Below are 17,784 nucleotides of genomic sequence, written 5' to 3' on the forward strand. Positions count from 1 at the left end.
ATTAGCAATAAATGGCAAGATGATCACTATTTATTCGTTTCGGTACACAAAGATGTCTTTATAATATTTTTGAAAAATAAAAATCTAGCAGCATTGTAAAACAGCAAGGGGAATGGAAATAACAAATTGCTGTTTGATACATATCCGGGCGATAATCGAATTTGGACTTTCTTATTCGTTCTACAAAACAGGACTTGCATCCAGCTCATTATTTTTTTTTTATTTTCAACATCAGCTTACGCTTCTAGGTTCATTTTCACTTTCGATTCTGCATCATCAAACATTTAGAATGGTATAACAAAACTTAAGGACATTTTTTCCGTAGACTAGCTAGTTTAATAAATACGATTTCCTTTAATAGCGTTCACTTTTCAATGATCTAGGATACAATAAGTTCGTAATAAGTAATAAAAATAGGCTTTAAATTAAACTTCCTTAATCGTAGGTCGTAGCAACTAAGAAAACATGATCGAAACACAGAACAGCTGCATTTTTTCTCGTACCGAATCGCTGCACACGCGAAAGAGCTAAACTTTGCGTTCGGAAAAAAATACATTGCCTGTGTTAGGTATGCAGTGATAAGAAACATGATTAAAATTACACGAGCACCTTTTCCCTTAAATACGGAAACTACTATTTGACAGTAAAAAAAATAATCTGCGTCAAGATTCACCTCTAACTCACTCATCACTTACTTATCTCCATCATTTTCGCTATCCACAATGGAAAAACACAATCCTACCAACGATGACTTTCGAATGCCGAAAATTAGTATTTTATGAATTTACAATAAAATTTAGTCGCGAAAGAAAATAAATCTCTTCCGACCCTGCTTTACCGTCTCTCATCTCTACACACGTCGCTCTACATTTTTTGGTACCAAAGATATAAATCAAACCTTAACTTTTAAAAACATCACAATTTTGGTTCACCGAAAATCGCATAATCACTTCGACTGTATTCATCCAGACACACTCGCTCTTTCACTTACCTGCAATTCACTTTCTTACTCACGCATCTTTATTTGCCTCATCTTCCGCTGTATTTGCCGCCAATGTTTCCGATTGATTCGATAGATCCACTTCTTCCGTCTTCCCCGAAGGTTCCTCAGCAGACGGGTTCCTACGTTTAATTTTACTGGGACTGGGACAACCGGCCGTCGACGAACTTGGTGTCGTTCCGATGCTTGAACTTCTTCTGCGCATTGTTTCCGATTCGCAGTTGTCTTCATCGGCGTCCTCTGATGGCTCTTTGGAAGACGCTTTCGCCTTCGATGACGATTTTGGAGCACTATCTTCCACCTCGTCTTCGTCTTCGTCCAAACACTCAAATATTAATTCGATGTGACTTTCGATGTCCTTTATTAGATTTCGATGGTACAGCTCCTGCTCGCTGAGACCCTGCTTTTGCTCCTTGGACTGTTCTTCTCCGGATGTATTGGGTTTGGACTTGTCTTCCGCGTCCTTGTTATTATTGCTACCACTACAACTACTACTGCTACCAGACTCTTCTTGCTTGTTCTTATCTTCTTCTCCACTGCTTTTAGCCTCACTACCCAAAATGACCCCATCTTGTTCCATCCGTTCTACCGCACTGTCTTCACTTTTCTCTTGATGAAGTTGCTGCTCACTTCCCTTTGCTATCTCCTGTTCTTTGCCATCGACCGATTGCTGCGTCACTATCGTTTCGTCTGACTGCTGTTTCTCAACTTCCTGCACTTTCGCTACACCGGAATGTTCCAAGGTAGATCGCGAAGCCTTATCCTGCTCCAGTTCCGGTTCGGAAACCGGTGAACGCAGATTTGGTTGCCGCTGAACTAGCGTTTGTGCAGTGTTGCCGTTGCTGTTTGTTATCTTGCGCCGTTTCGGTGGTGTTTCTTCTGTTGAAGGACCAACATTCAATCAATTTATTTCATATTGCTGAAAAACTTCCAAAGTTGCTTACCATCACTGTACATCTCGTCCTTGAACTTCAGCAATACCGCATGCAGCGAGTTCTGCAAGAGGATTTTTACTGAACCGGGAATGCCCGTCCGCTGGCCAATGATGCGTATTGCTTGCAGGTCGCCACAAATGTCTTCTAGGTTGCCTTTCTCGGGAAGGAGTTGGCAGATGGATTCTAGTAAACGAGGCACTACCAACCGGGATTTCACCTGTAATGAATATGAGGATTCGGTAATTTGTAAAAAGGTGCCTTACATATTTTAACATTTAAATGCGGAGCTTTTTCAAGAAGCTTTCCCAGATTCTTGAAGGAGCTATTCAACTACTTAACTTCTTGAGGAAGCTTCACAGCTTTTTGAGGGAGCTTTCAAGCATCTTGAAGAAGGTAGCTTTCTTTGCTTGTGGAGGAAGCTTTCTTTGCTTGTGAAGGAAGCTTTCCCAGTTTCTGGAGTAAACTTTCCCAGCTTCTGTAGGAAGCTTTTACAGCTTCGGGAGGAAGCTTTGACAGCTTCGGGAGGAAGCTTTGACAGCTTCGGGAGAAGCTTTGACAGCTTCGGGAGGAAGCTTTGACAGCTTCGGGAGGAAGCTTTGACAGCTTCGGGAAGAAGCTTTGACAGCTTCTGGAGGAAGCTTTGATAGCTTCTGGAGAAAGCTTTGACAGCTTCTGCAGGAGGCTTTGACAGCTTCTGAAGGAAGCTTTCCAAGCTTCGGAAGAAAGCTTTCCAAACTTCTGGAGGAAGCTTTCCAAGCTTCTGGAGAAAGCTTTCAAAGTTTCTGTAGAAAGCATTCAAAGCTTCTGGAGGAAGCTTTGCCAAGCTTCTGGAGGAAGCTTTGCCAAGCTTCTGGAGGAAGTTTTCCAAGCTTCTGGACGAAGCTTTCCAAGCTGCTGGAGGAAGCTTTCCAAGCTGCTGGAGGAAGCTTTCTAAGCTTTTGGAGGAAGTTTTCCAAGCTTCTGGACGAAGCTTTGTCAAGCTTCTGGAGAAAACTTTGTCAAGCTTCTGGAGGAAGCTTTCCATGCTTCTTGAAGAAGCTTTCCAAGCTTCTGGAGAAAGCTTTCAAAGCTTCTGTAGAAAGCATTCAAAGCTTCTGGAGGAAGCTTTGTCAAGCTTTTGGAGGAAGCTTTGTCAAGCTTTTGGAGGAAGCTTTGTCAAGCTTCTGGAGGAAGCTTTGTCAAGCTTCTGGAGGAAGCTTTCCGAGCTTCTGGAGGAAGCTTTCCAAGCTTCTGGAGGAAGCTTTCCAAGCTTCTGGAGGAAGCTTTCCAAGCTTCTGGAGGAAGCTTTCCAAGCTTCTGGAGGAAGCTTTCCAAGCTTCTGGAGGAAGCTTTCCAAGCTTCTGGAGGAAGCCTAAGCTTCTGGAGGAAGCCTTGCTTCTGGAGGAAGCCAAGCTCTGGAAGCTTGCTTCTGGAGGAAGCTTTCCAAGCTTCTGGAGGAAGCTTTCCAAGCTTCTGGAGGAAGCTTTCCAAGCTTCTGGAGGAAGCTTTCCAAGCTTCTGGAGGAAGCTTTCCAAGCTTCTGGAGGAAGCTTTCCAAGCTTCTGGAGGAAGCTTTCCAAGCTTCTGGAGGAAGCTTTCCAAGCTTCTGGAGGAAGCTTTCCAAGCTTCTGGAGGAAGCTTTCCAAGCTTCTGGACGAAGCTTTCCAAGCTTCTGGAGGAAGCTTTCCAAGCTTCTGGAGGAAGCTTTCCTAGCCTCTGGAGGAAGCTTTCGTAGCTACTGGACGAAGCTTTCCCAGCTACTGGACGAAGCTTTCCCAGCTACTGGAGAAACTTTTTGTAGCTTTTGGAGGAAGCTTTCCAAGTTTCTTGAAGAAGCTTTGCAGCTTCTGGAGAAATCTTGCAGCTTCTTGAGTAAGCTTTTGCAGTTTTTGGAGGAATATTTTGCTGCTTTTGGAGAAAGCTTTGTAGCTTCTGGAGAAAGCTTTTGCAGATTCTAAAGGATGCTTTCCAACCTCATGGAGGAAACATTCCTAGCTTCTGGAGGAAGCTTTCCTAGCTTCTGGGGGAAGCTTTCCTAGTTTCTGGAAGAAGCTTTCCCAGTTTCTGGAGTGGGCTTTCCCAGTTTCTGGAGTGAGCATTCCCAGCTTCTGGAAGAAGCGTTCCCTGCTTCTGGAGGAAGCTTTCCAAGGTTCTGGAGGAAGCTTTCTCAGTTTCTGGAGTGAGCTTTCCCAGCTTATGGAAGAAGCTTTCTCTGCTTCTAAAGGTAGATTTCCAAGCTTCTTGAGGAAACATTGCAAATTAGTAATGCATGCTGTCCAATCTTCTTCAAGAAAGCTTTCGATTTGTCTTCATTCAGCTTCATAGCGAAGCTTCTTAAAATAGTTTCTTAAATATTTTTTTTTTAGCGTCATAACGAAGCTTCGCATGTTTCTTATAAAAATCTTTAAAGCAGTAAAAAACTTGAAGCAACTTGAAGAAAGTTTCGTTTTTGAATTCACTGACGAGATAATACAAATTAGTTTATTGAACAATTCTACCGCAATACTTTGGCTCAATCGGCAATACGTACCTTCGGGTAATAGATTTCGATGAAGTTCGCAATCACCGGATCGTTTAACGACAGTCTTTCGTCTCTCAGTATCTCATCGATGTAATCAACCAACAATGGGTTCTTGATCAGTAGCTCCGCATACCTACGTAGAAACCGAAGAAAAATCTCCCCATTAATTTTTCGCTTCACAACTCATATAAACGTTTTATACCTGTTGGTGGTTTTGTTATTGAAGATGCCAACCCAAAACTTGGCAAAGATATTGAAATGCAACACCACGGCTTCGATCCCGGTTAACAGCGAAAGGTGAACCAGCGGTTCGTTAAATTGATTGGACGTTACCGCCACCCGGAACATGATGTCTAGAAACTCGTGGTACGGACGGTAGAACAGCTCTAGTGCGAGATCGAAGTCCTTGTCAAGACCCTGTTAAGATACAATTAGAATCAAATTCAGCAAACGGACATATTTGTTATATTTACTAACCTTCTCGCAAATCTGCGACTGTGGTATGTTCATCTGGACCATAGGTCGTGGTGGTCGAGGAGTGTTCTTAGACACCGGCGGCCAGGTCGCTTTCATACCACGTCGCGGAAAATACGATCCCAAAGGTCCCATCGTATGGGCAACGTTCTGTGTGTGGCAGTGGGTTAGCAGCGGCACCAAAACCGTGCTGATTATCTCCGGAGGAGCACACTTGACCAGCTCTTTGAGCACCTCCAGGGCGAGATTGCGCATCTCCGGTGGGTTGAAGGTATTCAACAGTGTAGCCAATCTCCGTACTGCGTCCGGGAGACCTTTCATCAATGCCGGTGGTGGACGTTTTTTCTGCTCTCGACAACTCGCTCTAAGTGTGCTTATCAAAAGTATGACTTCCGTTAGCAATTCTTGCAGATCGCCGAACACGTGACAGGCAGTAGCCTCATGATACATGGAGTGTAACGTGTGCAGCGCGTCAAAGCATAAGGTGATGCCTCCGTTTAATACGACGAACAGTCTATCATCGTCGTTGTCGACCAGAATCCGCAAAGCAGCTATTAACGTGCCCCAGGATACCCGCGCGTCCAGACCACTGAGGTACGCCGTCAGGGTAGTCCTCCGGAAGATGGTGACCTCTCGTTGTTCCGCCTCCGTTGCATCAGCATGCCTTTGTGCGAATAGCGTCATCAAGCGGAACAGTTCGTCCACGGCCAGTGGGTACTGAGTTGGATGGGGAGTGATATTCTTGAACGCCCACTGAAGGTTTTGATGAGCAGCGAGCTGACGAGTAAGCAAACGGCTCTGTTGGCAGCACATTCGAAGCAACCCGTAGTACACGGGCAGCATTGCACGATTATAAGTAACGATTTCCGAGTCGTCATGGTCGGCTCTGATGATTGAAAACATGGACGTTTACATTTACTTCTAAATAGTTCAAGCCATGCCAGATACTTACAGTATGTAATTAAATGCAATATTCCTGGTGATATCGGGGCAGTTAGCAACTAGAAGGGCATTCTCGGGACAGTCCAACGTGGCTTGGTACCAGAACGCTAAAAGGGCTTGTTTGTTGTGATGCGCGGGAACTGAAGGTTCGGATAGCCGAGGATGGAACAGCTCCCAGAGAGCTCGTAAGTGCGGACCGAGCTGAAATTTAAAAAATAAACCAGTGACAATTTCTGAATTTCATAACCATATTGAAAATTACCATGAGTTTCTCCGTTTTAGACACTAAACAGTACGTCATTAAATTGAAGTACGCCGTCAACTTTGTGGTTCCATGGGCACTGATTTCTGTGTAATTTCGAGCAGACCGGAGCAACCGCAGTAGGAGATTCAAAATTGAATGCAGAATAAGCTGAGCTTCACAAGAAATTTCTCTGGGCTGAGACGCATGCATAGTTAGCTTGTGATGGGAAGTGGCACGGAAATTAGTTCGAAAGTTTTGAGACGGTACCAATGACACCAGCAAATATGCCGCGGCATTGCGAACTCTGGCATTGTTGTGAGCAAGCAAAAAAGTTTCAACCCAACTCTCGGCAGACTGGAGGATCCAGGTATGAGCAATTTTGTTTCGAGGTGCTTGGACCGCCAACCAATCCAACGCTGACTGAGGGCAATATTCGGCAGCATCCCAAACCCGTTGCAGCACTAGCTGGGAGAAACATGGCAACCCGGAAGGACCTCCGTTGGACTCCGTCAGCAGCGTCAACAGCTTGAAGAATGGTCCACAAAGCTCGGTATGCTTCGTAACGGCAGTGAAAAGCATCGCAATGATCTGCCCTGCCAACCGTTCGTCACATCGGCAAAGCGCATGGATCAAGTGCCTCGTCTGGTGCGGATTGATATTATCCTTGATCTGCTGATAGAGAAAAGGGAAACCCTTTCCTCCAGCGATGGCATTATAATCCCGAGCTGACAGATGTAGTCGCAGATCCGGACCTCGAGATCGTTCCACCAGAGACGCTACCAAAGCAATCATTTTATCCAGTGACGCCGGTCGATTTTTGTCAACTGTAAGAGCCTCATCGGATGAGTTGTCCTCGTTGTCGGAATTAGGATCAATCTGGTGAAAAATAGAGGTAAATTAATGAGGTAAACTTTTCTTGACGGATCAGGAAACTTACGCAATCCTGAGCCTTATGGCCGAGATAGAAATCAGCCACGCTCCGTATCACATTTATTCGAAGCAGGAACAGAGCTTCCTCTTCGCCCATTCGGGAGAATTCGTACAGCAGTCCGAAAAACTCCGACAGATGACGCAAATGGGCACGAGCTCCGTGTTCCATAAGCATAATCAAAGACTTGATAAACCTGGTAACGCAAGAAACGTTGCCAATGATTTCATTCCCATCCTCGTCACTTTCCACCTTCAGGTAGAGGGCGCTGTGACTTTGCCTGAAATCGGTAGACGATTTATAACCTAAGGTACCAAGTATGTATAACACTACTATCGACTTACCTCAATCGTTGAATCACATGAATGACCAGCCGCTGGAACATCTGTCGCACCATCTGATTCGGACACTGGATCAGTACCTGGACGGGCCACCACGGTTCTGCCGACATGTGGCTGAGGAACCACTCGCAAGCCTCCTGACTGGCGTTGAACTGTTTGGTGAGCAGTTCCACCCAAAGGACCATTGTAGGCTGGAAAGTGTGGTTAAAACGTATACAGATATGATGCAGTTTTCTTTAAAATCGATACAAAATTAAATAATGAGAAAAGTATTCAAATGAATGTTTCGATTGTTCGGGATATCTGTATCTCGTATACTTGTCATTGCCGAGTCATATGGCTCAATACATGACTATTAACGTTACAAAGGTTCGTAATCCAATAATCATTCCATCTCCAGTTTCTGAGGTTAGGTCAGATGTCCGTACTGTTGGCCACAACTACGAAATAAAACACAGTTTTTATGGAACAACTGTTTTATTGTGACCGAGTCGTTTGAAAGTACACATTCGAATGACTGAAAAAGGGCGTTTACGCACACGTTTAAGGGCGAGCCGATATCCGATGTACATTCTATCTAACACTCATCCTCATCGTTTATCGGCTATACTAAGTCATCGTTGAACCAATGGCTTTGCTGTGCTGCATCAACTCCGGTGAACCAAGTGGCTTAGTTAATAGATCAGCTGTATTCTGCTTCGACGGACAATATTGAAGTTTTACATCTCCACGATCACAACCACCCTTTACGCAAAACTGGCGTGTTTCTATATGCTTTGATCTCTTCGACGTTCGACCGGCGTACACAAATGAAATGCACCCTTGGTTATCTTCATTGGCGATAGTTGCACCAGAGATAACAGATATTTAGGCTGGTTTATCATACATGTGTAAATAACCGCAACCATTGATTCAAATCAATCGAACATTTGGAACACGATTGGCAATCGTTTGGAGATGGCGCTATGTTCATTACTGTGTATATAGCGCAGCTTAAATACAACTGTCAAACGTATTGGCTGCGTTCGACGGTTACTTATCAGTTGCGTTCGTATGTACTGCCGCAATCAGTTGAGTAGATGGCAGTGTAGTATTCAGAGTAAGCGGCTAATGATTTTAGTTTGTATAAGTGATTCTAGACTATGATTTGATTCTGCTATGGCGGATAGTACATTAAACATAAGCAATCAAATATACCAATCGTGAAATCACATATTTCGCGTGCCCCAATTTACCGTACAATGCATTGCAATGTGGCAAGTTTTACATTAGACTTGATTCGAACTCTCAATTTTGCATATGCACTAATATTGATCTCTATTGTGAAAGAATCTGTGCATGATTGAGTATTTGAGAGTATGGAGAGCAACATATTGAATTTTCTGACGAACTTTGCTTCATTTAAGCATGTGTCAATGAATCGGTAGCTTGTGAGGGGCTGAGAGAGGTTGCGCGGCGGGGTATGGCAATGCTAGCGCATTGCTGTCACCGCAGTGTGAGATGGTGTTGGTAGCGCCATCGGGTTGAGTAGCAACGACGAAGATTGCACCGTCAGTTTGTTGTCGAATTTTAAAACGAACAGTCGCACCGCTCTTCAACGGCGGATTCCATTCAGCCGTTTTCGGCTGGAATACGACAGGCAGTAGTGAGTCAACGTACATCATTTCAAAAGTTTACACATGATTTTCAATAAAATTTGTTCTAGCTTAAATATCTGTTATCTGTGGTTACACTATCTAACTTTTCGGAGTTACTCCCTCGCGGGACTAGCTTCACGACTTCTAGTTGATCAGTTGATTGCAAAGCATTCGATACCATTTCGTGCATCACATCGGCGGTAACATGTTTGGCCACTTTGGTAAAGAATATCCAGAACTTACGGTTTCCAGTGAAGGCATTTCCATGTCCGCTCAAAGCGCACAAGCCCAAGTCCTGGTGTTAGGTGGGACGCTAAACAGCCCTGACACGACGGCCCTCCGACGAGACAGGAGGTTTGCGCAGGCCCAATAAGCCGCCTAGAAAACCAATCATTACGAACAATATAAGAGATAATGCGACTCGATATAATCTGCAAAGACCTAGGCGACGAATACAGGATCACGATTGGAAGCTTGGAACATGGAATTGCAAGTCGCTAGGTTTCGCAGGTTGCGACAGGATGATCTACGATGAATTACATCCCCGCAACTTCGACGTCGTGGCGCTGCAGGAGATTTGCTGGACAGAAAGTGTGGAAAAGCGGGCATCGAGCGGCTACCTTCTACCAAAGCTGTGGCACCACCAACGAGCTGGGAACCGGCTTCATAGTGCTGTGTAAGATGCGCCAACGCGTGATTGGGTGGCAGCCAATCAACGCAAGGATGTGCAAGCTGAGGATTAAAGGCCGTTTCTTCAACTATAGCATCATCAACGTGCACTGCCCACACGAAGGGAGACCCGACGACGAGAAAGAAGCGTTCTACGCACAGCTGGAGCAGACATACGATGGATGCCCACTGCGGGACGTTAAAATCGTCATCGGTGACATGAACGCACAGGTAGGATAGGAGGAAATGTATAGACCGGTCATCGGACCGGATAGTCTGCACACCGTATCGAATGACAACGGCCAACGATGCATAAACTTCGCAGCCTCCCGCGGAATGGTAGTCAGAAGCACCTTCTTCCCCGCAAAAATATCCACAAGGCCACATGGAGATCACCTAACCAAGAAACGGAAAACCAAATCGACCACGTTCTAATCGACGGTAAATTCTTCTCCGACATCATGAACGTCCGCACTTACCGCAGTGCGAATATTGAATCCGACCACTACCTCGTTGCAGTATGCCTGCGCTCAAAACTCTCGACGGTGTACAACACGCGTCGAAGTCGGACGCCGCGGCTTAACATTGGGCGGCTACAAGACGGTAGACTAGCCCAAGAATACGCGCAGCAGCTGGAAGTGGCACTTCCAACGGAAGAGCAGCTAGGCGCAGCATCTCTTGAAGATGGCTGGAGAGATATTCGATCCGCCATTGGTAGCACCGCAACCGCTGCACTTGGCACGGTGCCCCGGATCAGAGAAACGACTGGTATGACGGCGAATGTGAGCAGTTAGTGGAAGAGAAGAATGCAGCATGGGCGAGATTGCTGCAACACCGCACGAGGGCGAACGAGGCACGATATAAACAGGCGCGGAACAGACAAAACTCGATTTTCCGGAGGAAAAAGCGCCAGCAGGAAGATCGAGACCGTGAAGAAACGGAGCAACTGTACCGCGCTAATAACACACGAAAGTTCTATGAGAAGTTAAACCGATCACGTAAGGGCCACGTGCCACAGCCCGATATGTGTAAGGACATAAACGGGAACCTTCTTACGAACGAGCGTGAGGTGATCCAAAGGTGGCGGCAGCACTACGAAGAACACCTGAATGGCGATGTGGCTGACGAAGATGGCGGTATGGTGATGGACCTGGGAGAACGCGCGCAGGACATAATTCTACCGGCTCCGGATCTCCAGGAAATCCAGGAGGAGATTGGCCGGCTCAAGAACAACAAAGCCCCTGGGGTTGACCAACTACAAGGAGAGCTATTTAAACACGGTGGTGAGGCACTGGCTAGAGCGCTGCACTGGGTAATTACCAAGATTTGGGAGGAGGAAGTTTTGCCGCAGGAGTGGATGGAAGGTGTCGTGTGTCCCATCTACAAAAAGGGCGATAAGCTGGATTGTAGCAACTTCCGCGCAATCACATTGCTGAACGCCGCCTACAAGGTACTCTCCCAAATTTTATGCCGTCGACTAGCACCAACTGCAAGGGAGTTCGTGGGGCAGTACCAGGCGGGTTTTATGGGCGAACGCTCCACCACGGACCAGGTGTTTGCCATTCGCCAAGTACTGCAGAAATGCCGCGAATACAACGTGCCCACACATCACCTATTTATCGACTTCAAAGCCGCATATGATACAATCGATCGGGACCAGCTATGGCAGCTAATGCACGAACACGGTTTTCCGGATAAACTGACACGGTTGATCAAAGCGACGATGGATCGGGTGATGTGCGTAGTTCGAGTTTCAGGGGCATTCTCGAGTCCCTTCGAAACCCGCAGAGGGTTACGGCAAGGTGATGGTCTTTCGTGTTTGCTATTCAACATCGCTTTGGAAGGTGTAATACGAAGAGCAGGGATTAACACGAGTGGTACAATTTTCAATAAGTCCGTCCAGCTATTTGGTTTCGCCGACGACATAGATATTATGGCACGTAACTTTGAGAAGATGGAGGAAGCCTACATCAGACTAAAGAGGGAAGCTAAGCGGATCGGACTAGTCATCAACACGTCGAAGACGAAGTACATGATAGGAAGAGGTTCAAGAGAAGACAATGTGAGCCACCCACCGCGAGTTTGCATCGGTGGTGACGAAATCGAGGTGGTAGAAGAATTTGTGTACTTGGGCTCACTGGTGACTGCCGAAAATGACACCAGCAGAGAAATTCGGAGACGCATAGTGGCTGGAAATCGTACGTACTTTGGACTCCGCAAGACGCTCCGATCGAATAGAGTTCGCCGCCGTACCAAACTGACAATCTACAAAACGCTAATTAGACCGGTAGTCCTCTACGGACACGAGACCTGGACGATGCTCGTGGAGGACCAACGCGCACTTGGAGTTTTCGAAAGGAAAGTGCTGCGTACCATCTATGGTGGGGTGCAGATGGCGGACGGTACGTGGAGGAGGCGAATGAACCACGAATTGCATCAGCTGTTGGGAGAACCATCCATCGTTCACACCGCGAAAATCGGACGACTGCGATGGGCCGGGCACGTAGCCAGAATGTCGGACAGTAACCCGGTGAAAATGGTTCTCGACAACGATCCGACGGGCACAAGAAGGCGAGGTGCGCAGCGGGCAAGGTGGATCGATCAGGTGGAAGATGACTTGCGGACCCTCCGTAGACTGCGTGGTTGGCGACGTGTAGCCATGGACCGAGCCGAATGGAGAAGACTCTTATATACCGCACAGGCCACTTCGGCCTTAGTCTGAATAAATAATAATAATAATTTCCTGCATTGGATCCTCTCAGCAGCTGACTCGATTCGTTGAAATTCGATGGCCATTCGTAACGATTTGCATTTCTTCGAGGCGTAGAAGTTGACGGCTTCGCTACCATGTTGTTAATCGGTTGACAACGATTGTATGTCATACCCCAGAAACCCATTGCCCAGAAAGTGATTCCCCTGAATGCACTTCTTCTTCTTATTGGCATTACATACCCACACTGGGACAGAGCCGCCTCGCAGCTTAGTGTTCATTAAGCACTTCCACAGTTATTAACTGCGAGGTTTCTAAAGCCAGGTTACCATTTTTGCATTCGTATATCATGAGGCTAGCACGATGATACTTTTATGCCCAGGGAAGTCGAGACAGTTTCCAATCCGAAAATTGCCTAGACCGGCACCGGGAATCGAACCCAGCCACCCTCAGCATGGTCTTGCTTTGTAGCCGCGCGTCTTACCGCACGGCTAAGGAGGGCCCCTGAATGCACTACTCCCCAGAAAATCATTCCCCAGAATACCACAATCCCCAGAAAGACATTCCGCAGAATGCCCCTATCCCCTGAAAGACATTTCCCAGAATGCCTCCATCCCCCCGAAAGACATTCCCCAGAATGTCCTAATCCCCAGAATACCATACCCCAGAATGCACCATTTCCTAGCTTAGACTAAATACTTCGTAATTGCTTCATCCCGGGCAAATGCGTACTTTTAAAGAAGGAGTCATCTACTCTTTTGCATTATCCCGGGCAAATGCGTACTTTAAAAAAATGAGTGATTTACTCTTTTACCTTTTCCTTTTGAAGAAGTAGTTATCTACTCGTTTGCCTTTTTCCGGGCAAACGCATACTTTTAAAGAAGGAGTCATCTACTCTTTTGTCTTATTCCAGGTAAATACATACTTCTTAAAATGGAAATCATATATTCTTACGACCCATTGCATTTCATACTCTTTTCAACGATTATGCCAAATGATCATTATGCCAAACGGCATTATGCCAAATTTCATTATGCCATATGGGCTTCCCCCAATATGAACAACGAGTATAATGGATTATATGCTCCTTCGTATTATATGTGAGACCTAACTAACATATCAAATGGGCTCCATTCCGGGCAAATGCGTGCTTTAAAATAAGGCAGCATATGTCGTTTTGCCTTATTCCGGGCAAATGCGTACTTCAATATAAGTATTTTTGCATAGAAATATAGTATCTAGTATTTTTAATTTATAGAAATGACAGCGAAAAACATAGTTTCTTAGACTGATACCTTTTTCTGGGGGACGGGTCATTCTGGGTTTTTGGTTTCTGGGGAATGGGTCATTCGGGTTTTTTTGTTCTGAGGAATGGGTCATTCTGGGGATTTCTTTTCGGGGAAATGGTGCATTCTGGGGAATATCATTCTGGAGAATTGGTCGTTCTGGGAAATGGAATTCTGGGAAATACCATTCTGGGGAACTGATTCTGGGGATTGGTATTCTGGGCATTGACATACAACCGTTGACAACCACTGCTCATCGTTTAAAGTCTCAACATTATGATATTCCGCAATGATCTATGTTGCACGCTAAAGTTTATTTGTCGCAGAATGTCTGGACAATCGATCCTTCCTTGTACATATAATATCAGCGACGGTCAGTGCTCTGCTTACGTCCCTACGGATGCGCAACGGAAGAAGGTCGATCAGCTGGCAGCAATCCTCGTAGCTAGGGAGGCGGAATGGGTCTCTTCATGGTAGTTTGTGCAACGCAAAACCGAGCAAAGCGGCGTTGTATTGATTCGATGCGCTCCGATCCGTTACTATAGTAAGGGCACCAGACCGCCGTGCAGTATTCCAACATCGACCGAACGAGAGAGCCGGAGTCGGTTAAATTTTTCGCCACCCTGAACACGAAGCCAAGCGTTCTGGCCGCTTTATCGACGACAAAGGATTTCTGCTGCGTAAATGTAAGTTGCTAATCCTATCTATCTAAACTATCTGAGCGACAATCGCCCAAAGCGACCACCAGCTGGCGTCCGGTCAGATATGGTCGAATCCAATCGAGTAAATTTCCACCGACTCCAAGTCTGTCAAGATTGGCGATTGCAATTTCGTGGTTCAGTGTATCGAATGCTGCAGAAAGATCCGTGTAAATCACGTCCATTTGAGTGCGAGCAATCATGCTATCCGTGACGTACAACGCTAGGCACAACAAGTTAGAGGTTGATGAACGGCCAGCTATAGAACATTCAGCGGGTCCAGATAACCAGCTCAAAAAGCTTCGCTATTGCACTATGCGATGTGATACCCCGGTAGTCGTTCACATCAGGCTTGCTCTCCTTTTTGTAGACCGGAAACATATCTGCAGTCTTCCCGCAAGATGGGAGTGTACCGCTGGATAGAGAGAGTTGGAATAACAGGAGAAGGGGGTTGAAGCAGATTCACTATTGAATACTTGATCAATTGAAATCCAGTCTCTTTGCACTGTTTTTTACGAAGTTCCTTTGGGTGCGATCTTAGTCGTCGCTGTATCCCTCTTTGGTAGCGTAGGGAATGACTGATTCGCTTTTACTATGGTGGAGTCTGACATAATGGAATATTTGAGTGGCAACGTACGGTGTTTCGTGTAACACTTTTTTAGCGACCGAAGAGCATTCGTCATCCACGGGACCCGAGAGTCATATCGAACGGACTTTTTTCAGGACATGCCTGTCGATGATGTACACCATGATGTGAGAATAGTTTCTGCAGGAGAATTAGTGTTCACTGGATCAGGAATGTGTTCTCAATCCATATTTGATACCACTTCGGTAAAACTGCGTTGGTCCGCCTTATGGAAATCGTACGACACAACGGGTGTTGTGTTGAAGAAATCTCGCTTAACTTTTCAAAAGGACACGCATAACATTATCTTTGAAGGCGGTGAGGAGGGTGCAGGAGGAAAACAAATGGAAGGTGCCGTGGTACGACCACTCACGAAACAGAGGTCCAAAGAGCGATTATTCTCGTTAACCTTGCCGTTAACTTACGTTGCGATACTGTAGTTATCCAAAAGTTTAACGGCACCTGCATGGAGCGTGGAGCTTTCAAGATCCGGACAGAAGAAGCCCAAAATCACGGCGCGGCCATATCTGAAGCAGAAGCCACACAGATCGGCAGTGTGTGTCAATGAGATCCAAGTCACAAGTCCGATCCAGAGGGATGTATACAGCACAGGGGAATAGTTGCCTGTCACCAAGCCTAATAACGACCCATACTTGCTCAACGGTATTCCAAGAATCGTCCTCAGCCATTTTTGTTTTCAAGCTGGAGTAAACTGAAACAAGTACGCCACCTTTGGTATTTTCTCTGCTATTCGTCGTGTTGCGATCACAGCGAAAAACTTCGTAGCCGGCTTGACTTTGATTTCTGAGGTTCAAAAATCGAATAATCACTATCGGCCTCACAGAATTTAGCATCTCGAATTGTATCTTCGCTGCGATCCAAGAATCTAAAATCTTTCCTGTGCTCGTCGCATCCAACAAAAGTGATAAAGCCTGTCCACGTGGTATATGGAAAACCACTTACTTAATTCGTATGGTGTTCTAGAAACTGGGGCTGATGGAAGACGGTTTTGAAGAAAATTCGCAGTCATCACTACCGCATCCCAGTATCTCTTCTTCCATTCCAGCTTCAGTGAGCAGGCAACGCATCATTTCCAGTAAGCTTAGATTCTTTCTCTCAGCAACCGCGTTCTGCTGAGGACTGTAGGGGACCGTTTGCTGCAGGATGATACCATTATCCTTCAAGAAACGCTGCAATGACTTCCCTGAGTACTCTCCACTGTTACTTTGAATCGCTTTTTTCGTGGTGTCCTCACTTCCAACGGCCCACATAGGTCGGTGTGTACCAGATCTAAAACGGCGTTTGTCTTGGTGCTCTACTCATTTTACCATTGGCCTAACTAGCGCCGATGCCTAGGGGAGCTATATAGCACCTTTATCCATTTTCTCTATTTTTCTGATTTTACCATTGGCCTAACTAGCCCCGATGCCTAGAGGGGCCTAACTAGCCCCTTCATCCATTTTCTCTATTTTAAGCTTCTCTTAATCTCGAACATTTTACCCTTGATTTTACCACCTCATTAAATTATCTTAGTGGTAATGTGATATACGGTCCAACCACCTAAGGCAATTACGGATCAACCACAATTATACAAATTCTGTATTCTCAAGAACGTGCTTTCTGTTGTACCCCACAGTATCGAAATGTGTTTGTTTACCAGCCGATGATTTATACAACGTCTCGCATTGATAGCGTATGGCTATTGTGTCGAAGTGTAGTAGCGCTCGGCTTTGTCCCGCACACTCAAAGGACAATATGTGACGGATCTCCGTCAGGCTCCCATTGGTAGGCAGTATATATTTTTGCATGTTTCATAAATATTCTATCTATTCCTAATGAAAAAAAAAGTGACATTCCTCCAAGGATTTCGACGGAAATCTTCAGATATTTCAACAGGAATACTCCAAGCCTATTCTCCAGTTAACCCTCGAGACATTTTGGAGGGAATTCACCAGCGATTCCGACGGGAATGTTCCAGGGAGTTCGAAGGGAATGTACCACGGAGATTACAAATCCTCCCGGGATGTCGACGGGAATCCTCAAGGGGTTCCAACGGGATTGTTTAAGGGATTCCAAGAGAATCTTGTAGGGATCCTCCTTCCTCCAGCAATTCAAAGGAGAGTATTCCAGAAATTTGAACGGGAATGTTCCAGTTCCCTTAGGAACTCTAACGTGAATGTTCCAGGAATTTCGTAGACAATGTTTCAGGTATGTACAAGCAAATCGTCGAAGGATTCCGTAGCAATCTGTCGAGGGAACCAGCAACAAATCGTCGAGGGACTCCGAATTAATCCTGCCGGAATTCCGAAAAGAATCCTTCAGCGATTCCGAAGGGAATCCTCCAGGGATGTTGAAGCAAACGAAGTTCAATTTCTCCATTTTGCTGTAACTCCCGGACATAGTGATATTTGGTTTCAATGTGTTTGGATCTACGTCCCACGGTTGGTGAAGTAGACTGTTTGATACAACCTTGATTGTCCGGAACTCTTGACAACATTCGGCAAGTGCCACATACTCGGCTTCGGTACTACTCAATGTGACACAAGTTTGCTTCCTTGCGCCCCAACTTATTGATCCTCCGGCAAAACGAAATATGAATCCTGAGGTAGATTTTCTGTCGCTTAAATCTCCTGCCCAGTCCGCATCAACGTAGACATGCAACGGAGAATTGTCCAGACCTAGCACTAGCTCGTTGTCCATTGTATTTTTGAGATAACGTAGAATTATCTTGGCTTCCACCCAGTCCGCTTGAGAAGGCTCACTTGTTTTTCGCCCCAGAATAGACACGCTGACCGC

General features: G+C 45.8%; 1 protein-coding gene across 6 annotated transcripts in view; it reads right to left on the bottom strand.

Moving 5' to 3' along the window:
* Positions 1 to 207: 207 nt before the first annotated feature.
* Positions 208 to 17,784, bottom strand: part of LOC134225630 (ubiquitin carboxyl-terminal hydrolase puf) — a 49,224-nt gene continuing 31,647 nt past the window's right edge. For all 6 annotated transcript variants that reach the window (XM_062705897.1, XM_062705892.1, XM_062705852.1 and 3 more), the window contains exons 11-19: positions 7,367 to 7,554; positions 7,032 to 7,302; positions 6,113 to 6,970; positions 5,861 to 6,051; positions 4,912 to 5,794; positions 4,637 to 4,851; positions 4,444 to 4,567; positions 1,945 to 2,152; positions 208 to 1,879 (exon numbers count right to left, since the gene is read on the bottom strand). In XM_062705897.1, coding sequence (XP_062561881.1) covers positions 1,011 to 1,879; positions 1,945 to 2,152; positions 4,444 to 4,567; positions 4,637 to 4,851; positions 4,912 to 5,794; positions 5,861 to 6,051; positions 6,113 to 6,970; positions 7,032 to 7,302; positions 7,367 to 7,554 — 3,807 coding nt within the window. In that variant the 3' untranslated portion in view covers positions 208 to 1,010. The remainder of the gene's footprint in view (positions 1,880 to 1,944; positions 2,153 to 4,443; positions 4,568 to 4,636; positions 4,852 to 4,911; positions 5,795 to 5,860; positions 6,052 to 6,112; positions 6,971 to 7,031; positions 7,303 to 7,366; positions 7,555 to 17,784) is intronic.

Source organism: Armigeres subalbatus, chromosome 1 (assembly GCF_024139115.2).
Source record: "Armigeres subalbatus isolate Guangzhou_Male chromosome 1, GZ_Asu_2, whole genome shotgun sequence".
Lineage (NCBI taxonomy): Eukaryota > Metazoa > Arthropoda > Insecta > Diptera > Culicidae > Armigeres > Armigeres subalbatus.